Genomic DNA, 21,321 nt, shown 5'->3' on the forward strand with positions numbered 1-21,321 from the left:
TCCTCTTCGTTTTCTTTTTAGACGCAGGAGCTTAGGAGAGATAGAGATAGGGAGAGAGAAAAAAAAGAAGAAACCTCGCGTCGTTTCCTCCTCGCCTGTCTGTCTGCCAGCGTGTCACCTCGCCGCTGACGCGGCGCGACGATCTCCGTTCCTTGTAATGGATTTCTCAGGTGACTCGTTTCTCCTCCTTCCTCTCCTCTCTCCCTCCCGGCAGCAGAATTTCCCATGCGTTGATAAATCCATTAGCGGCCGTTATTCGACGTAATCGGTTTTCCAGGAGGGAATATAAGTCTTATCGCGCGTCAGAGAGAGAAAAAGGGAGGGAGAGAGAGAGAGAGAGAGAGACATGGGTCTGGGTATCACACTTTAATTACACGACGTAGCCATACGTATATATTCATATGTCGTGCGTTATGCCGAGGAGGAGGAGTACGTCCGGTATCTTGCAGTAGCTGTGTGTAGAGGATTAGCCTCGCGCGTTTTGCGTCGCGACGCAAACGAGGTCGCCGTCCTCGCCTCGCGACAAACAAAACCAGCGAGTAGACGGTACGTACGCGGCGCCCATCTGGCCGCTGCGCGCGCGCGTTGCTTCGCGTGATGCTAAAATCCCCGCACGCGAGAGATAAATCCTCTCTCCTTTTCTCTCTCTCGTCGAGATCCGAGGAAGAAGATGTCCGAGGAATTTATCGATCGTTGATGCTGCTCACCGTCGGCTCACTTGACGTCTTAAACCGAGTTTCTTCTCTCTCTCTCTCTCTCTCTCTACTCGAACGGTCCCTTTCTACATAATAATATGCGTCTACGCGTTTGGAGAGGCGCCTTTTAGAAACGTGCCGAATTAAGGGTAGACCGTTGTCCAGCGGGGAGCCCGTCCGCCGCGCTATCGGGGCCTTTTCACGGTGATCGGTCGAATCTCGGTTGCACGCACGTCGTCGGAGCGAAAGAAGAAGGTGAGTCACGCCAGCTAAAAACCCGTCTAGGGCTCGTTTGTGCGAGCAAAACGACGAGGAAACCCCGGTTCGGCGGAAATGAGAGATAAAAGGACTAGGCGTGTATGCGTGCGTGCGTGTGCGGTTTACGTCGGAGCCGGTGGCTCCCCGTGGCTCGCTTCGCGCGTGACGATGGACAGGTTCGGTAGGTAGACGACGTGGTGTATCTCTGCGTGAACCTGCGTGAGTCACCGACGCTTCTAAAAGTAGTCGTTGATAAACAGCCTCTTTATGGGCAGGAACGATACGAGGCGGCGACGACGACATCCTTGGTCCATCTCTTCCTCTCTCGTCTCTCTGTCGTGTCGGTACGTCGGTTCCCTCTCGGCGCCTCCGGTCCCGGATGGGCGGATTTTTCAGAGGAGGGAAAGTCCATCTCTCTCTCTCTCTCTCTCTCTCTCTCTCTCTCTCTCTCTCTCTCTCTCTCTCTCTCTCTCTCTCTCTCTCTTTCTTTCGACCCAACACACTACAGCGCTTTCGGACAGGTAGTCTTTAACTCGGTCCGATGCGGAGGATCGGTTCGCTTTGAGCTCGGCTCCGCCGTCTCCTCCACGTGTAGAGACGCAATCGCGTGACCACCTATACCCGCCGCGAACGGGTTGAAATTACCTTCCTGGAAGGAAAGACTCGGCGTTCCCACACCGACGTGTTCGATCGCTCGCCCCTCGCCAATCATTTTGGCCTCCTCCCTCGCCCCCCCTCCCTCCCTCCCTCTTTCCTCTCTTCGGGGATCTTCGGCGCCCTTTTTGGCAGGCGAGCGCTCGCCTTCGGTTCCAGCGGATGTGTCGTAAGTTCTGCAAGCTTTCTTCTTCCCACCTCCCCTCCCTCTCCTCCTTCTTCTTCCTTTTCCTCGTGGCTCGCGAGACGCGCGGGATCGTTCTTTTCTTTTTACGAGATATACAGGGAAAAGTAATCTTGGCGAACAATGGCGCGCGCGCACACGTCGCTGCCTCGTTGCCTCGTTCGACGGGATCAAGGTCGAGTCTCTCGCGGTCTCGGAACTCGCGATCTTCTCCCGTGGATTTCCGCACGGAGGGAAAATGGAACGGCGCGGCGCTTTTATATATATATTTATATACGCTCCTCATGAAAGCTCTGCCCCGGAATTTACGAGCGCGCGGCGGCGGCACAGCCGCCGCCGCCTTCCCCGTTACGTTACGTCCACGCCACTTTGTACCCATATCGTTAGCGCTAACGACGGCGCGTTATTCAGGCGCTTTATGAGGGCGCTTTAAACCGCGCCGGTCTTCAGCCGCGCCAATCTCGGCCGCTCCTCGTTAAAGCTCAGCTCCCGCAAGCTGCGCTTCTCTCCACTTTTTCGCGCCGGATGATCGATATTCCGATCTACTTTGCGACGTACCACCGCGCTCGTCGTGAATTCTAACGAATAAGACGAGAGGACAGAAGTAGGGGGAGGGAGGGAAGGATCCATTTTTTTGTTCTTGTGATAATGAGACACACGTCTCGTTACGACGCATCTGTATGATCGATGCTGTCGCTTGAGTCCGCGCAGCGACGCGGTAATAAATTTCGCACCGCCGGCTGCGCGACGGACGGGCTCTCCTCGATTCCCGTCTAACCGTATTTTCGAGAGAGAACGTTAGCTTCTTGCGACGAATTTTTTTTTTGCGATCGGCTTAATTGCCACGGAGAGACGCGCGAGTTTATCGCCGCGCAGCTCTTAAGTCGTGAATCCGCGACGATAACGGGGGATTTGCAGGGATTAGCAGAGTTCTCCGTAATCCGCGACATTTAAGCTCTGAAAATCAATAGGCGCGAGACTGTGTAAGGATGATTGCTCGAGCAGGTTAAATATTCATCGGTGCTCCTATACATTTAAGAAGGCACATTTGCATGCGCTAGATCGTTGCATATGCCGCCCAGGATTTGTAGTTTCGGACTTGAAATTGAAACTTGTCGGTAATCGTGTCATCTTGTTACCTTCTCGACTTCTTATTAAAATTTTAGAAGCGTTTTTTTTTTTTTGTAATCCCTTGTGAATAATGCGGAAAAATATACTAGACCGTTTAGATAATACATTATTAATATTGTATATTTTTTATTTTTTATCATAATTATAATAAATTTTTATATACACGTACTAATTATCTGATGTATACTGAAAACATACGAACGAATTTGTTTTGTATTTGTTATCACATATATTCATGTATTTATAATATAATTTTATGCGTTAAGAATGATAGTTATCTCGCAATAATAATAATAATAATAATAATATACTTCTAAATAAGAGAAATAATACACGTCAAGAACTTTTAACGATCTCAGACGACTCTCGTCCTTGAGAACGGGCGTTATGAGAGAACAGCTGTAAAGTGAAAAGTAGGAATGGCAATAGGCATGAATTACCGATAATACATTTCAATTTCAAGTTGGAAACTACAAATCCTGGACGGCACTTAGATTCTTGTCGGCGACGCGAGTTAGGCAGGTTCTTTTTTTTCTCCCCGGCGCGTTTTGCCGAGTGAATTTGTATGTCGGTTTCTCTAACCGCGTAATTTAACGTAAGTAGACGCTAACGACACGGAGACGGCGGCGGCAGGCAAATGGTGGAAAGTTTCTCGGCGCTGCTCCGTCTAAATGTCTCTCCCAACTCCCCTCGCGCTCTTCTCCGAAGTGTGCAGAATCGCGTTCGTGGGATTAATCGCGAGCACGTTGCAACATTAACGCTTATAAACATTATCACACGCGCGTTAACTACGGTTAAGAGTTTCTCGCGCGCGCTAGATTCTCCCGGCAAATTAACCGTGTAAGCCGGATCCTAATAAGCCGCGGACATTTAGCGTCTCCACCGAGATTCGGTGCGACTTTCGTCCTCCCTGTAAAAACTACATTGTTCGACATTATTTTCAGGTAAACGAGACAGTTCTGTAAAAGAGATTTAAAGCTACTCTAACAATAAATGCTCTTTGCTTTCTTGCTTTTCTGTTTTATTAGCCATCGTGCCTCTTTCTTTCTCGCCTCTTTCGTCAATTTTTATCTTTCGATGGCGAGAGACAGAGGAAGCGAAGCGCACATTGTAGATTAGCCTTTGGAGCTCGGAGAAGAGAGTGGGTAAACAGTGCGCGTCCAGCATCATGCGTTCGACATTTCTTTTCTTTTCTTTTCTTTCACCTCTACGAGCCAGCGACTGCGCAGTCACAGATCGCGTGTGCGCTTTCGCGCCGAGTCGCGAGGAGCGTCACTCAAGTGTAGCGTCGGAACGAAAGCTTCCCGAGCTTTCGCGTCCTGCTCCCTTGCGCCTCTCGTATCGCCATCGTCCGCGTCAGACGCTCGAGGAATGACGCCGATTTGCGAGGCGCGCGGTTGACGTAACTCGACGGACGACGAGAAGTAGAGCGAATTAAAAAGATCGAGCGTGCTCGCGCTCGACCTCCTCCTCCTCCTCCTCCTTCTCCTCGCGCGAGAAAGTCAATTCGCGTTTCAGACGGCGCGTCGTCGTCCCCGTGACTTATCCTTAACCGTGTCAACCCGGCCGAGAAAAAGGCGTACAAAAGCCGAGACACGTACAATCCACGGGGTTGGGTATGGTAGGCAGCGAAAACAACAGAGCTGGAAGCCCCGCCGATGTCCGTTTCCCTCGATTCCGGGACACGCGGCTAACTGTAAAAATATCGGGGACGTCCTAATCTTCCGTGAAACTACAACTATATTCGGTGGCGCAGGTTACCGCAGGTGTCTCGCAGCGCCGCGGGCCGTCTTCCTCGCCAGCATGAATCTTTCATGAGGCCTCCTCCTCTCCCCCCCCCCCCTCTCTCTGTCTCTCCTTTTCTTTCACGGGGCCATATAGATGCACCTTCACTTTTGCCCGAGCCGATGTCTTTCGAAAGGCTCTCGCGCTTTACGCGCGGCGGCGAGCCCTTCTTTGATACGGCAAGAGAGCCGTGTATGTGTGTGTGTGTGTGTGTGTGTGTATACCTCTAGGCTCAGCCCCGCGGACACACGCGCGATATCCCGTCTTCGCACACGTTAAATATTAGCTTTTCGCGAAAGCCGTACGAGCCGGTGCTCGGTCGCAGCGAGATGTAAAACTCGCGCGAAAGCGATGTATATCCGTCGAATTGTTGAGGAGGAGGAAGTTCTCCTCGATCGCCTCCCGGCGCTTAATATAATTTTCGCTTTTATCTTGTATACTTTTTACTTTCACTTGAATTGTTCTTCGCCGATTCCCACCTGATTCTCCTAGAATAATGGCTCGTAACGCGCGCGCGCGCGTAGCCGTCCGGTTTTCACCTTGACGATCTTATCGCGGGCGTTAACGATTAAACGAGAGGACCATGCTACTGGGTGGGGTCGTCGCGACTTGTCGCGAGATCTACCTATCGGGGAAACGAGCCGTCTCTGATCTTCGCCTGTTTCTTTCGTCGGGGGCTGCGTCCTCGCTTCGCCGGGGACATCCGCCCCCTCTGTCTCGCGGTGCCTCCTCACCTGCTGCAACGCGGCGACGACGGCCTTTGCAGCCTCGCGGCTGCCTGGTTGGCGAACGGTGAACAAGGCCGACCACTTTGCCGCATGTAACTTTTACTTATTTCTGCGCACTTACGTTTCACTCACGGCTGGACCATTAATCACGGTGCGCAAACGTTGTCGGGGGATACCGTTGCAAACGTCGGAGGAGCTTAACGAGCGAGCGGAGAAAAGGCGGAGAGGAGGACAGCGCACGCGGGGTTGTGTGCTGCTTTCCGGAAAACGCGACTGCGGAAACTTTAAAGCTCCCACGGACCTCTAATTGCATCATAATTCATGCAAAACCGTCCGTCCGTTCGACGAGCGGCCGCGGTAGCTCTCTGCTCCTCCCTCCTTTTCTTTCTCTTTCCCTTACGGGAGCGGAAAAGCGAACAGGTTGCGAGGCCTCGGACGGGACTTGTGCTGACTGCAAAACGTTGACGATTTTTGTCCTCCGGTGAAAGCCGACGCGAGAGAGACAAGTGTGTCGCGGACTTGTCTCCCGCGTAGAGAGAAAAAAGAAAAGAAGAGGTGACTACAAAAGCGACGTGGTAACCCCGATGCGTGGTTCCGAGGAATGAGAAAAAAAGTGCGTCGCGACAAAAGCGCGCGTCGCAACGATACAATGAAATCGCGTGGCTAACTGCTTCTTCTCCCCTACTACGATCTACTACGCGCGCGCGCGACAAATAACAGAATTCACCAACCATAGAGCTGCGGCCGCAAAAACTGGAAACTGACGTTTCCCTCCATCCCCGCGCGCGCGCGAGAAAGAGACCCGTGGGATAGTTGGGCGAATAGCGTTGTTGTTACGGATAGAGGAGAGGCCGTCGTAGGTTTAGTAGAAACCGGTCGGACTAGGCTAAACGCGAGGATCGACCGCGAGCACTTTCCCGTTAACTGCCTATCCGTTCCAGTTTTTCACGCCCGTGTGATATCGCGCGCGCGTTGTCGTAATGCGTAATACACGCTGCAACGCGCGCGCGCGCGCACTGCTTTATTGCATCTTGCAGCAATTACGAATCTCATTTAGATGTCGGTGTCGCTCCGGTCCACTTTCGCATTTGCGCTAAAACCGAGCGCGAGGGAGACCGAGGGGGAAGTGGGAAGGGGGACACCTGCCGTTGATCCGCGCGTCACGTGCGGAGCAAGATGATCCCGAATGGATTTCTCGGGAAAAACCGCCTTCTTTCCCCCCTTCCCGTTTATCGACGCGGCGATTCGCGGGAAAGGTGAAAATAGAGTATCAGCGCGATTTCTTTTCAACTTGTAAATATTCCATGCCGTATCCGGCTTTCGCATTACATGGAGCGTCGGTTCCTGAATTTTTAACCGGCACGCGAGATATCGTAACCGCGCGAACCGTTACGACATTATTACTCTCTTCCTCCCCCTTCCCTTCTCATCGCGGCGTTTTTTTGTTTTTTTTTTCGTCGATTTCGGCGAATTGTCTTGGTCTTCGCGGATTTTCCCCTCGGCGCAAGCGACGACGCGTGGAACACACGAATTGGTGTCCGACGCGTGAAACACGCACGCGCGCGCGCACGCGGTTTCACGCTTGATCCGGCGCGCGGTTTCACGCGTCGCTCCCGCGGCCACCCGCTTTCACGTTACGCAAAACATCACTCCGGTCTCTTCGCCGAGTCCGTCGACGAACGGCGCTTGCGATTTTTGTAGCTCGCGCGAGCTTTTTGTTACTCTTTTCTTTCCTAGCGGTCAGCTTTCGAGGACGGCGCGGCGCCGCGGCCCGTTATGACGAAACGAACCGCTCGATCATTCCGGCTCGGCGCCACCGATTTGCGGTGACACTCTGCTTTTCTTCCCTTCTTTCTCACTTCCCCCCTCTTTGTTCTCCCTCTTTTCTCTCTTTCGACGTCCAACAAGTGACGATCGTGACGTTGCAAGAGAGCGCGTTGAGAAAATACCGCAGAGATTTATTTACACGTAACGGGAGCGCAGTTGACGGTTGATCTTGGGACGTAATACGTAACTTTCTGATCGCGTCGCTAGGTAATAGAAACGAGTTTTGCAGCTGCGGATTCTACTACATACGCGAAAATTTGTTTCTCTTTTTCAGAAGCCAGATTATCGTGCTGACGTTATAGAGGCGCTCCATAGAGGAGCTCTGTGGCCGCGAGTGAAGGAAAGGTGTTCGGAGCGACCGCTAAGAGGAAGTCGTCTCTCTCTCTCTTTCTCGCGAAGCGTGAAAGGGGGAGGAAAAAAAAAAGGGAAGAGGCCGTAAGCATCGTAAGATGGGCGAGAGACGCGGTACGAAGGCGCTGGAGCTTTGGTGCCGTCGGATAACCGACGGTTATCCGGGTGTAAACGTGCAAAACATGACCACCTCCTGGAGAGACGGACTCGCCTTCTGCGCCATGATTCATCACTTTCGGCCGGACCTCATGTAAGTTTATAGCGAGTATGTAATCGCCGTTGTAACCGCGGTAAATATCTCGGGGGGAGAGAAAAAGAGAGAGAGAGAGAGAGAGAGACGAGATATTATATTACGCGGATAACGACGTGAAATCATTTTTCCACCGTTTATCGGGCGTGAATTTTATTGCTGCGCTCTTTCCCCCGGACGGTAATAATCCGTGGGAAACGATCGACGCCAATCGTCGATCGTGTTGTAACGTGCTCTTAAAAAGTGCGATTTAATCCGCACATCGCGCTCGATTCTTGACGCGGCTTTGAATTGTCCTCGTTAAGCCGATTGTCTCGTAAATTAAGCGAGAGAGAGAGAGAACCTCCCTCGAGTGCTTGTGCGCCTCATCATCCGACTTGGCTGTGTTTCATCTTAATTATGCGTAAATTAAGTAACAGAGAGCTCGGGTCCTCACGCGTCTCGTCCGACTTGGTCGTATTTCATCTTAATTGGGTGCCATTGGACGATTCTCGCCGGGTTCTTTTTATTCGTTATTTCAACACGATTATCTCACGATTAGGTGTTACACATTAGGCGAGCTGGGAAGTAATGCTTTTTATAAATAAATATAAATGGCGTTTTTGTTAATGTAATGCATTAATTATTCAATTATTTAATTTCTTAATTCCTTCCCTCTCGAAGAAGCTTTTATTCTGCAGCTTGATGCTGCGCAAAATTAGAAAGTGATCACAGAAAATAATGGCGGCTCCATTACCGAATAAGCAATAAATTATATTAAACGGAATGACATAATATTTCCATCGTTTGTAGTGAACGATATTATTATCCGAGATCCCCCCCAATATAAGGTGTAACAAGAAAAAGTTGAAAAATTTGTCTTGGTATCCAAACACTTTTAGTGCCCGAGGAATTATTGAGATACCCGGGAATCTCTGGGGATCCGAAAGATGCAAAGATCCGGAGATTCCGACGCATCTCCGACGAATTGTCCCCCTTCACAGTAATCCCAGGATTTCGCGTCGCCGGCGCTCTCTCGGGCGGCGAAGGAAGGTCCTTCTAAAAATAGAAGTTCAGTGAATTGACGATCGATAAAGCAACAGCAGCCTGCACCCATCACGCGGGGGGGGGAGGGGGGAGGGGGGGAGGGGATGTGGCCCCGGTGTTTTATAGGTGATAACGGAATGCAGAGACCGGGGAATTGTGTCGCGTTACGCAATATGATCGGCGGTCTCGGGGGGTCCTCGGTATTTCCTTCGACAGCTTCGCTCTCTTTCTCCCTCGGAAATATTCTGCTCTTGACCGTGTTCGATAGTGTCTTCGAAACATTTTTCGTTAAATTACAGTCCGTCGACGATACGTGTTAACCCAGTTCCATATTGCATAACGGCGGGGCTCAATGTGTCACGGAATGTAACCTGCTTTCTTCACCAGTCGGACGCGATCAACCTACCCGCTGTCGGCGTTTGCACTTCTTCACCGAATAATAAAATTCATTTCGATTTGAAGTTTCAATTTCGAGAGAAAGAAATCGACAACAACCACGAGATGTTTGAGTCGGCGACGTTTGTTTTTTTTTTTTTCCTTCCGCGTATCACTCTTTTGAACGGATAATCGATAAACCGGGGGGCAAAACGCCGGACAGCATCGCGGACGTTGTAGAGATTTGTCTTCAATTATTCATGAAGACAACACCTCGAGCTTTCCTGGCGGCCGTCCAAATAAATATCCCCTTGGTGCTCGAAAACATGCTGATAATTATTGCAATTCGTTCGATACGTTAACGCGAGCGAATAAACAACAGAATACATTTGTGCCGCTTGCATACACGTGCCACGGAAAATCTTCGCGGGGAAAATCGCAACGTTCGCGCGATTAATTTTTCGATAAGATTAATAATTTTGCGGCTTATTGCGATTTTGAAATAACATTTGAGTTATAAATCGCGAGGAGGATTCACTCGCTCTCCTCGTATCCCCGATATACACGTCGTGCGATAAGATGTGTTCTGTTACAGATTAAATGGCGTTTTTAAAAGGAAATGTGCTCTTGTGTTCGTCGAAATAAGAGATCCCATCCCACGGCCTTTCTTTATCGTCTTTCTACGAAAAGCCTCTTCGTTCCGGCTTCTTATCGAGGTTCATCCTATCCACTTCGGTTTTGTGTCAGATAGAATTAGATACTTTCGCAGTTTGATAGACGCAATATACACACACACACACACGCGCGCGCGCGCGCGTCTTTATCCGCCTTTATCTACCTCGACGAGATGGAGAACGTCGTTTTTAAAAATTATTTGAAGAGGTATATATTAAAAAGAAAAAAGTCGCGAGAGGAAAAGCGAGACGTTCTCTTTGTAGGCAGAGATGTTTGTTCGATGTACGAGTATTCCCTTCAGAAGAGTTCGCTCCAATAGTCAAGGTCTCACGACAGAGGGAATTCGCTTTTTATCGCGAACGAGAGATCGTTGCGGGGCCATTCTTCATTTCTCCTCCTCTTATTGTCTCGGTCAGTCGCCGGCAAAATCTACTCGGACGTAACGCGGCGGGGTGCAATAAAACGGCGAGAAGTTTTCCTTTATTACCTTCCGTTCTCGCGGCGCGAAACGAAATTTCCTCCCTTTTTTTCTGTCTTTCGCTCTCCTATCCCCTCCTTCTCCCTTTCAAAGCGAAACTTCGGAAACTTCACGTCGAGTTATTTTAACTCTTCCGACGAAAGACAAAGAGATTCCGTGTCGCGAAACGCGTATATAATGTTCCCCTGATGGTTATTGTCTGAGTATCCGCGTTTGAAAATTAAGGAGATCGCGTCTCGGTCGAGATGTCTTATTGTGTCGGGCAGGCACTTCGCGAGTCGCGAATTAAGAAGTGCCGGGTACAGAGAATAGTCCGGAAGAGGCGAGTCACGTGAGAATATCTGGGCGATCTCCGACGCGAGTGAAAGTGAAACCCACAGGCACAGGTGTGCACCCTAAATAACCGATCGGCGAGGAGGCAGCTCATAGAGGGGATCTTTGGTAAAATCCGTCAGGGATTACGTTAATTCTATATATATGTATATAATAGATGCGCGCACGAGATATATAGGCGCGAGAATTTATGGGTACAACGCGCGCGCGATGCGCGTTTGAACTTTCGCTCGCTCGCTCGCAGCATTGCGTTGAAAATTGCGGCTGATGCCGCGCGATAATGCGACTCCAACGCTATCTCCGCGTTGTTGGATATCATTCGTTTCAGCTTAGCGCGATTTCTCGCGCGATGTGTAACGTCGCCGCGCTAGATTTCCATCCTACAAGAGCGGAGATCTCGCGAGACCTCACGGCGATTTATATAGCGCGGAATGACGTGCACGCCCGCGAATGAAATATCACCGATATAAGCCGAAAGACGAGTCGACCCTCGTGGTGGTCCTTTTGCGGCTGCGACAGAGAAGGAGATGAGGACTGGGGAGACGAGAATAAAAGGGGTGTGGGTGTGGCACCGGCCCGGTGGAACTCTGACTCATCGTGACCTCGTCCCGGTGAGATGAGAGACCGTCGTCGTCCATCAGATCCCGAATTTATCGCGACGAGTTGTGAGACGAGTCAGGAGCCAGGAGATTATTACAGGAGGAATCGAAGAAACGATATCCCATTGTCTGTGTTATTGGCGATTCTCTCTCTCTCTCTCTCTCTCTCTCTCTCTCCGCGTTCTCGATACAGATCACTTGGAATTTCACGCCGCTTCGATATCCCTGTAACATAATCACGACGCAATTTCGCAATTCTGGAATCTCCGGACGTGTGCAACAATGCGCGAGCGAGGGGAGTGAGTGACGCGTCGATTTCACGCTCTACATAAATCGTAACAAAAGTTTCAACATTTCGCCATGCGCGCGGGGGTTGCCCATATCGCGCTATCAATCGAGCAGCCGAACTCGAGCGTCGAACAGGTGCTCATCTTCCGACCTAGAATTTCAAGTATTACTTCAACCGCCGGGCGAATACGGCCTGTGCCGATATCGATTTACCTAAAAGTGGAGCGCTCGTGGAGCCCGACGTTATAGACAGTTGCGTCAAAAAAAAAGAAAAAAAATGGTCATCGACGCGTCGTCGAAAAAAAAAAAAAAGGAAGCGTCAGGACCGACTGGTAATCCTGTCCACGATAATCTACTGTAAATTACAGGGAAGAAGGACACGCTTGTCCGCCGAGTAGAAGCCGCGATATTGCATTTTCGGCATCCGAGGTTTTCGATTATACCGCCGTTTTCCGATCGGCACTTAAGCTCCCCTTTCAGGCTTTTTGATCCTCGGTCACCTCTCTTTGAAAGTGCCCCTCTGAATAGATGCCGAGACGCCGGGGAAATTCCGTCGGCAATATCGCGGCTTTACTACGAGCCGCGGCAAGTCGGACGGTGGGAGCGTCTGAAACGAGCTCCTCTTAATTTCGTTCATTTCCGTTTAATCAGAATTCCATTACGATTTCATTTCTTTTTAAATAATGCACATCTCGATGAAACGGCCGCCGTCGTCTCTCCTCGTGGCTCACGCGCGGAGATGAATTACACATTCGTTTTGGCACCTTTTCACTCAGCGCGAGAATTTAACTCGCCGTCACATTCCCCGATGCCATCTGCTGATGGCGGTCGCCTACACACGTTTGTATCTCGATACACATACGTCGCATACGGCACGACCTCGATAAGTTGGAAAATCGTACGCGTGTGTCTGTGTGTCTGTGTGTGTGTGTGTCGCCTGTAAAAATCATAAAGTTTTCTTTTTTTATTTCGCGGCTTCATTCCTATTCGATATTCAGCGTCACATCCGCCGTCTATTTTTCAGTTTTATTAAGAGGGCTATAATCTTCGCTCGTCCTTTCTCTTTAATAAGGACTCGGGGGAGTATACTTAACCGCGTCTACAACGAATCGCATATTCAGCGCTTATTTATACTCGCACTTAATGAAAAAAGCGATTCTTTGTACCATACACGCCCACACCCACACACACACGCGCGCGCGCGCGCGCGCCGGATAATCAGCGGTCTGATTTATTCAGGGATTCCTTTTTACGCATTCGACGTTTTATCGAGTGGCCTTCGAAGGGAATAAATGTGACCGAGGGAGGGATCGCGGGCCGAGTGGGGTAACCGATAGTAGAAGATTAATCCTCCTTAGCGGGAGAGATAAAAAAAAAACTCACGGGGGTCGTTCCCGTCTTCGCCTTTCTGTTACAGCGACTTCAACAGCCTGAACAAGGACGATGTGTACGGGAACAACGAGCTGGCTTTCACGACGGCCGAGCAGCACCTCGGGATCCCCGCGCTCCTGGACGCCGAGGACATGGCGTCCTGCACGGTGCCCGATCGATTGTCCATTCTCACCTACCTCTCGCAATTTTACCAAACTTTCGGAGGTGAGTATCCTTCTTTCTCTCTCTCTCTCTCTCTCTTCATGCTTTGGTATATTTCTTTGTTGAAAGCGCAGAGCGCCCGGCTTTATTAAAGAAAGCAACATTGAGAGAAGCTCATCTCGCGATCAGACATCTTATTAAACGTAGAGTAAAACATTCTCTGGAACACGCTTTCGGAACGCGTTGAGGGATTTAATTAAATTCATTCCTCGATTCGCTCGCTCTGTCTCTCCCTCCCCTCCCCCGTCATCGGTTTATTAAATCCCCGAAACTGAAACAATTCAAGCGCGCCTAACATCGGCTCGCTCGCTCGCTCGCTCGCTGGCCTCATTTTTCTTTTTCGGAAAGATATTCGGATCCGACCTAAATAAGCACGTCGCGAATAATCCGAGGAATACACGATGGCGGCGATTGCTAGTGCCAGTTTTTGTTTCCAATCTGACTATCGACCGCTCTTTTCATCTGCTCTTCTTTAGACGACTCTATCGGAGTCCCGCCCCGGGGAGAACAGCCGGAGATATTTTTTTCCTCCCCCTGGTAGAAGAAGAAGAAGAAGAAGAAGAAGCAGAAGGAGCTTTTTTTGTACACTCTCGTAGTCGATCGTCTCTTTTATCATTCAACGTGAATTTTGCGGCGGGAAATTGGTATGCAAACCCAGTTACGCAAACTAGTCTGCGTAATTCACTTTTCTTTCGTCGCGGAAGATCGATCTCTATATAATTTTTACATCGAAACGATGATAAAGTGCAAGTAGATTCGATTGTATATTTACTCGGGCGAACGGTACTTCGCGGAAGGAAAAAGAAAAAGGAGTATCGAAATCCAAGAACTGAGACGACATTTTTCAATTAATTAATTTTTAGCTTCGGGGATTATGGTCTTTCATTGCGCCGTCACGTCTTCGAATGACGTTCCGATTGGTGAGGCATACGGGCTGCGAAAGAAGCATTTTATCGGCACACACATCACGTTCGTTTTCAGGTCGAAATCAAGCGAGTCCGATCGACAGGCGTGTGACGTTCGAAACGTCGCGACGCATTAATGTCTCGCATACACTCTCTCGACACGATCGCGCAGCCCGTTATTAAATGGGCCAAATAGGCCGTCTGTATGTGTGTGTGTGTGTGTGTGTGTGTGTATGCCGATCGACCTCGTGTGTCAGCGATTGGTTTCTAGCTTTCTCCTCAGCGGGCCGGCGGCGTATCTCTCTCGTCGCAATTGTCCCTTCGATTAATATCACGCGCGTGACGTCTGTCGCGGAAGTTGCGCTATACAAGTCGCGCGCGCGCGCGCGAGGTCGTCGGTATATCTGCCTCGACAGTGCGAATCTCCGGTGGTGCGGGTCACGCGCGATACGACCGATCATTTTCGAAATTGCGAGTTAACTTTTGTCTTTCCTTCCACGTGACCCAAAAAACGCGTGTCGCGTTTATTTCGGATGGAATTTCTTTCGTCCGTTCAAGCGAACGCAACCAATAACCACGCCGCAGGTTCCAGAAGCTCGCGCTTCTCCTCCGCAGCCGGTGCCTTCTGCAAAAAGCAAGGCAAACTTCTGTCGATGTTTAATCCGTCGTTTTTATCGGCCCCGCCGGGGAGCTCTGACTATCAGAGGCGCAATTAGCCGTCTGTCCGATCGCGAGGCTGTGGCTTTGAAAATTTGAGTAGCCACTTGTTGAGCCGTTTGCCGTCGTTGCCGCTGCCGCAAGATTTGCATTCCTTTTTCCGCGGCTTTTTCGCCGTTCCCATCTCGATCGGAAAATAGCTGCCGCTAGCGGCATCGACCCTTTAACGTTGTCGTTTACAACCACTTGTTGAACGGCGAACGTTTGTTACGTCGGTTCTCTTCGCGCGATTGTTACGAAATTCTCGTTCTCCTTTGCGACGAGTCAGAGGTTTGCCTCGCGAATTTTATGAAATAAGTGCGGATATCAAGAATGATATTTTACTTTTTTTAACGTGCATCTAAATGCCGGTTTGTGACATAATTATTAGAATTATTAAAATATTGGAAATATCGAACTTGCCGACACGATGCTCATCTATCGAAATATGATCGATACGATTTTAGCAAAAAGTGACTTGTATTATTGAGACCATAACAATTGTTGAAATTTTTACACTATGAGACTCTTGATTAACTAGTAAAATAGAATTTGAATAACTATTGATTAAATTTTTTTGTTTTATTGATGTGATAATGTTGGACGTAACTTGTCGGACAATTAGACTGCAATTAACCTGCCATTTTTCAATGGTTGCCCGTAACTTTTATTAGTTTCTTTGTAGTATTCGATATGAGCATATTAGAAAACTACAATAAAATACAATGCAAACAAATACCCCCAAAAATGCTGTAACTATTTATATAATTTTTGTTTATCGCGTTTTAAAGAGTAAGTGAAAGTAAGATGCCATATAAATCTCTAACTCCAACTTTTTCTCAATTTTCTCAGAAGCTTTCAGTCAATTTCCGGTCAATTTCCATTTGAACTTTCAATATGATATTAGTTTCGCCTCAAATAATATTCTATGTAATCTTTAAACAGATTGAAGCATTTCGATCATAGAATTTCCTCTTTAAGAATTTCCTAGAGTTATACGGCGATTCGATTCTCTCGTGTCAATTATGAAAGCGCCGCCATTCGCGCGATATCTAATTCCCGCTGAAATTTTTGAGAGTTAAACTTCAACGGTAAATTGAAAGGATGTTTCATATATATATATATCGCAATCTTTGCCCGGCCTGTGCCGAGAAGATTGGCGTGAATTATTCGATTTCCAGCCGCTTTGAAACCCGGCGGCGTTTCGTTACGCAAAGTGTCGATGTTATAACGTGCCTCTCGCGTCGTGATCTCTAATCTCTTCTCCCCCCCCCCTGCCCTCCTACCCCTCCCAATCGCGCTCGCCGCAGTCGCGAGAATAGGAGGGAAGCGCGCGATTTGCCCGGGAATATCATTCGAGGGTATTCGAGCTCTATACGCGTCGCTAGAGAGACGAGATATCCGCGCGCCGGATAATCTATTAAAAGTCCGTCTTTTTTTCTCTCTTCCCCCCTTCCTCCCGTCGGTTTCTAATCTCTTGGCGTCTCAGCCTGCAACGTAGATTAGCCGTATACCGTTAACCTTTGAACGACAGTTAATCCCCCGATCCGGTAGGAAGACGATCCTTTCCTCGGCCGCGCGGCGGGAGTAAAACGCCCGGCCGGCCGCGAATTAACGCGATCGTGAGGACCTGTACCGTTCCTGAAATCACTACCTGCAACGAGGAAATTGCCACATTGCACCGGTAGTCGACGTCCTGTCCGCTTTTATAGCTACATTAGGCCGGCGAGGCTCTCTCGGCGGCCGGGATTAGATAGGCACTCTCGGACGATAGCGCGCGTTGGACGTTTGTCTTACATTAGCGCGGCGATGTGAGGGGCGGGGAGGGTGATGGGTACACTGCACTTATCGAATCTCGCCGCTCTGTGCGGAGGATAACATTTCAACTGTCCGTATTACTCTTGCAAGAGCGGTATATCGGCCGCAATAAAACGAAAGAATGGAAACCGAGAGATAGACGATGAGCTTCCTCTCGGGCGAGGCCTGGTTATTATTATTGTAATCCCGTCGCGCCGAGGGGAAGCCACGCGGAAGTGTCACGTGAATTTACACTCTGTATGATCGGCATCCCGGTTTGCCGAGCAATTTCATGCGGATACGTTCTATGTTGAATAACTTTCCTTCGCCTACCGCCTTGCAAAAAAAGTTTGTCAATATTGTCGTTCAAACAGAAACGTATTTCCGCCACCGCTCGCCGGCCGCAATAGCGGTACTTATAGCTCCCCCCCCCCCCGGTGCATAAATATTCACCCCGCGAGGGAAACTTCCAACGAAACGTTTCATAATTCACAACATAATCCGTGCCTCACCGAGAAAACCAAGAGAAATTGAAAGATCAAAACAGAGCCGTTAAATTTCTCGTCTAAAACAAAAGGTCTTTTTACGGCTCTAATCCATCGTAATCTCGTAATTTCATTTATTTTAATAATAATACGAAGCGACTTTTAATCATCGGAGAAAAAATACACATGTTGTGTTTCATCGCAGGATCATCGCCCAGCCGTCTGGCGACGAACCGAACGACCGAAACCGCCGACGAGAGGATCGCCCCTGTCCCGGAGCCTCCTAAGCAAAAGGTACGCATTGTGAATTACGATTACAACACGATCAATCATCGGTCGATCGTTCGTTCGTTCGATCGATCGATCGATCGCGGCAGAATGCTTCTCGTAATTTTCTTTAGCTCCCCGCCCCTCCCTCTCTACGAACGTTATTATGTAATTTTATAGTTTCGTAAGTCCCGGGGACTTGGAAGCTCCCTCAAGCTTTTCCAGAGCGGAGAACCGTCGAGTCGTAACACGTTGAGTGATAACCCACTCCTCTCGTTAACTTACGCAATCGCCGCGAGTCACCTTTACGCGAAGAAGACACGTACCGTGTGTATACCGCGAGACGACTATTCTCGTAAATCGCTTTATTCCGTCGTCGCGCGTCTCTCATCATCTTAACTCATAAACGGATGCGATATCGTGAATTATAGCGGCGATTGGACGGCGGACTCGCATGAGTCACGTGTTTACGTGACTTCTTCGACGCCGCTCAACGTGTTAATCGATCATCTCTTTCTTCCTCTCCTTCTAATTTTTTTTTTTCTCCTCCCTCTCACTAATCACATATTGCGCGTTTATTGCGAGACACCGGTCGACACCCATGAAACTCCGCTGTTCATTCGTTAACTTTTTTTTTTCTCCATAGACGCGTGCCTTTCGAAGCGGAAAAAATCGGATTCAGATTTTCCTCGCGATCGCTGCCGCCTCGAGAATCTCGAGGAAAGTATCCTCGAGTGTGCGATGTATCATGTATCGCCCGTTCACGCGCGGTTTACCTTGACACCGGCGTCAACAACGGCGACGTTGCAACAACAGACCAGCGACAAAATGCCATCGCATTCGTCGCGTTTGCGTAATCACGCGCGCATTATCGACGGGCGTGCGCGCGCGCGTGTCCCCCTTTTCCCATTTTTTATATGTTCGAAAAAATATATACGTATATATATATAAATTCGCCCTTTCTCCATTATCAAGCTCGATGGCAGGTCGAACATGAGAGCGTAGGCGGTGAGAGATAGGTCTGACGCTCGTCCACACGATCGCACACAAGTACACACACAGAAAAATATCACTCTCGTGCCGAGAGGAGCAGTTACTCATTTTTTAGTTTTCTCCTTTTTTTTTTCAAGTAACGATCATCTTCGCAAAGAATCGAGCATACATCTTCTTGACGAATAGTCTTAAAATACATTTTTCATTTACTTGATACAAGTTATAATATTTAGCTGAAATAAACTTCTGTATATACGCGGAGGAAAAATGTGCACTTGAATTAAATAAATGTCGTTTATATTATGTGTCAGATAATTCACAAGTTCATACATCCGTAAATCTATGGTACGTTTGTCACAGGTATTCAAAATATATTCTTGAATCTTAGTAATACTTAATACTTTAATAAAAAATATTGAGCCAAAATAAAAATACTTATGCATTTACTTATACAGTTTTACAACATTTTTCGAAAGAGTATAAATTTCTAATTTTCACGTGTATGATAATGAGTTTCAAGAATTTGTGACAAGTACATCTCAAGACTATTATCGAGAAAATTCTTGGTCGACGATAACCGTTACGTAGAAGAAGAAAAAAATAAATTCAGTAATCGCTTCTCTTGACAAGGAGAATTGATATTTTTCGGTGTGCACGTAGTAGTAACACGCGCACCCCGCACGGACAGTCGATTACATTTTCGTGTCGATTGCATTCCGGTATTCGTCGTTTTTTTTATTTTATTTAATGTGTTTGAGAGAAAATCGATAGCAGTGTTTATGCAATGCGGAGCTGTACGTGCTGTTTGCCTTACGTGGAATACTTTGCACTCTCCGTGGCTTGTGCCTTCTGTGAATGATCAATTGCGGCCGCTCGTTTCAAAATGTGTTTAGTAGTACCTTTTGTATGTGCGAAAAGTTTTGTCCTTCTGTGTCAGTTCATGAGAGTTTGTGGCGTCCGAAACTTTTGCGCGCGCGCTTTTTTTCCCCCTTTTTTCCTCTCGGGGTTTCGTGCGGCGACTCGAAAGAGAGGGTCGCAGGGTCTTCTCGCGGAGATACTCGTAACTGGTTCGCGGGCTCTTCCGTGTGGAAAACGACTCGAGCGGGACACGACGAGGAAGCCGAAGGTCAGCACGGCGGCGGCGAAGAAACGCTTCGCGCGGTTAGGGTTGGCGTGCACGGTATCTATCTGTCTCGGGGATCCGATTTAGCCGGTGATTTCGCGGCCGGCAATGATGACCGCTTCTGTCAGTCATGCCGGCCGCCTTCGTGATTCCGATTCCGGATCCTCTCCTTCTCGCGCTTATCGACTATAGCGTCCGCTATTGCTACCTAGACCGATACGGACCGATCGTCCTTAATAAGCGGTCGGCGGAGAAAATTTGCATTCGCGCCAACGGCGGAGCGAGTACATGAGAAAAGGAGAGAAAGAGAGAGAAGTATATCGGGGGGGGAGGGGGGTCCCCCTGATTTCGGGTCAAGTGAATTGCGGGAAAACGAAGGAGCCCCGTAAGAAAATGTTCGTCCGCGATATTTTTGCGTTCTGCCAGCTCGGCAGATAGTTATCCACTCTCCTCTCTCCTCGCCCTCGCCGGCCCCGAAACCGCCTTTGCCCTCGTCTTCGTTTTCACAGGCACGCGAGCGAACGCTTGGCCTCGAGACACTCGTGCGGCAAGAAGTTACCGTTGTTACCCGGAACGATCGAGGCGTAGTTTGCGCGCTCGCGAATTTCTTCAAGGTCCCCCCCCTTCCCCCCCCCCGTCGACATCAGCGATGCTCCCGAGCGTTATTTCCGAACAGCCGCGCGAACAAAAACTCTCCGCCCTGTCGGGAGCCTAGGCCGCTCCTGGAAATGTTGCCCGACTGCTACTGCTACTACTACTACTACTACTACTACTACTGTTACTACTACTGGCCCGTAGAAGTCACGCGAAACGTAGGTCGGACTTCCGACTTCCGTTACGAAGTTGCGACAATCCCGATGACAAGACGGGGCAGGACAGCGCGGGCGTTTCGCAGGCAAAGTTCGCGTGTCTGGTCCGCCGGCAATAGGGCGCGACGCGACGCGAAATTCCGGTTATTACGAGACCCCCGGTTGTTGTTTCTGCGATACCCAACGCGCATATCAAGTCGGCGCTAATTAGTTGCTATCGCTGCGGTCTCCGCGTTACTCGCTCGCATCGCTCGCCTCGACACACGCGCCGGCTGGCCTCCTCGCTCGAGAGAAGATCGACCCGAACGGTCGTCCGCGCCGGTGCTTCACGCCCCAAGTTGCCGAAAGGCCGGGGCGAGGAAACGACGCGTTTTAACGAGTCGTAATTTCCCACGAGGGGGAATTCACGTCGAAAAGAAACGAGCGCGCGTATCCGTTCTCGCGTGGGTCGAGTTTCGCTCATTACGGCTCTCGCATAATCGCCGCCCGGCCATAGTTAGAGCGGACACGCGTGAGTCACGGCAAACTCACGCTCTGCGTAGGCTTACGCAAGGCGAAACGCTGCGCGGAACGAGAGGCCAAAACAAAGAAAAACGAAAGAAAAATCGTGCTTCCGCCCAAAGCCGCGCGCCCAGGGGTGTGAGGTGAAACGAAATTAACCGAGACGGTACGTGTACACCGCGTGCAAACAACCGGGACACCGCGGTCCGCGCGTTTTTTAAGCCAAACTTCCCCCCCGGGAAATTGTCTCGCTCGTCGTCTCTGTGTCAATCCCATCTCTCATCGTTTATTTTTGTTCTCCAGGAGGAAAGCTTGGACTTAATGGGGCAATATAAACCTGAAATATTCTGCTAGAAGGTAATTTCGCTTTGTCGTTATTGTTTTGCTTGCCTATGGTTGATCGTTGTTGGGTAACTGCATGCTGGCATGCTCCGACATACGCACGCACGCACGCACACACAGAGAGACACATACATACATACATACATACATACATACACATACACGCATGCACG

The 21,321-nt window shown here is 49.4% G+C and overlaps 1 protein-coding gene across 5 annotated transcripts in view; it reads left to right on the top strand.

Moving 5' to 3' along the window:
* The window catches only part of LOC105837949 (MICAL-like protein 1), a 62,793-nt gene that overhangs the window by 34,420 nt on the left and 7,052 nt on the right, over window positions 1–21,321 (top strand). For 3 of the 5 annotated variants that reach the window (XM_028191348.2, XM_036293425.1, XM_012683155.3), the window contains exons 2-4: window positions 7,537–7,863; window positions 13,055–13,233; window positions 17,319–17,407. In XM_028191348.2, the coding sequence (XP_028047149.2) occupies window positions 7,712–7,863; window positions 13,055–13,233; window positions 17,319–17,407 (420 nt within the window). In that variant the 5' untranslated portion in view covers window positions 7,537–7,711. Of the gene's footprint in view, window positions 1–7,147; window positions 7,470–7,536; window positions 7,864–13,054; window positions 13,234–17,318; window positions 17,408–21,109; window positions 21,164–21,321 lie in introns of those variants that run through there. The other 2 variants (XM_036293426.1, XM_012683157.3) reach the window with 2 other exon arrangements.

The sequence above is a fragment of the Monomorium pharaonis genome, chromosome 11 (assembly GCF_013373865.1).
Source record: "Monomorium pharaonis isolate MP-MQ-018 chromosome 11, ASM1337386v2, whole genome shotgun sequence".
NCBI classification, from domain to species: Eukaryota; Metazoa; Arthropoda; class Insecta; order Hymenoptera; family Formicidae; genus Monomorium; species Monomorium pharaonis.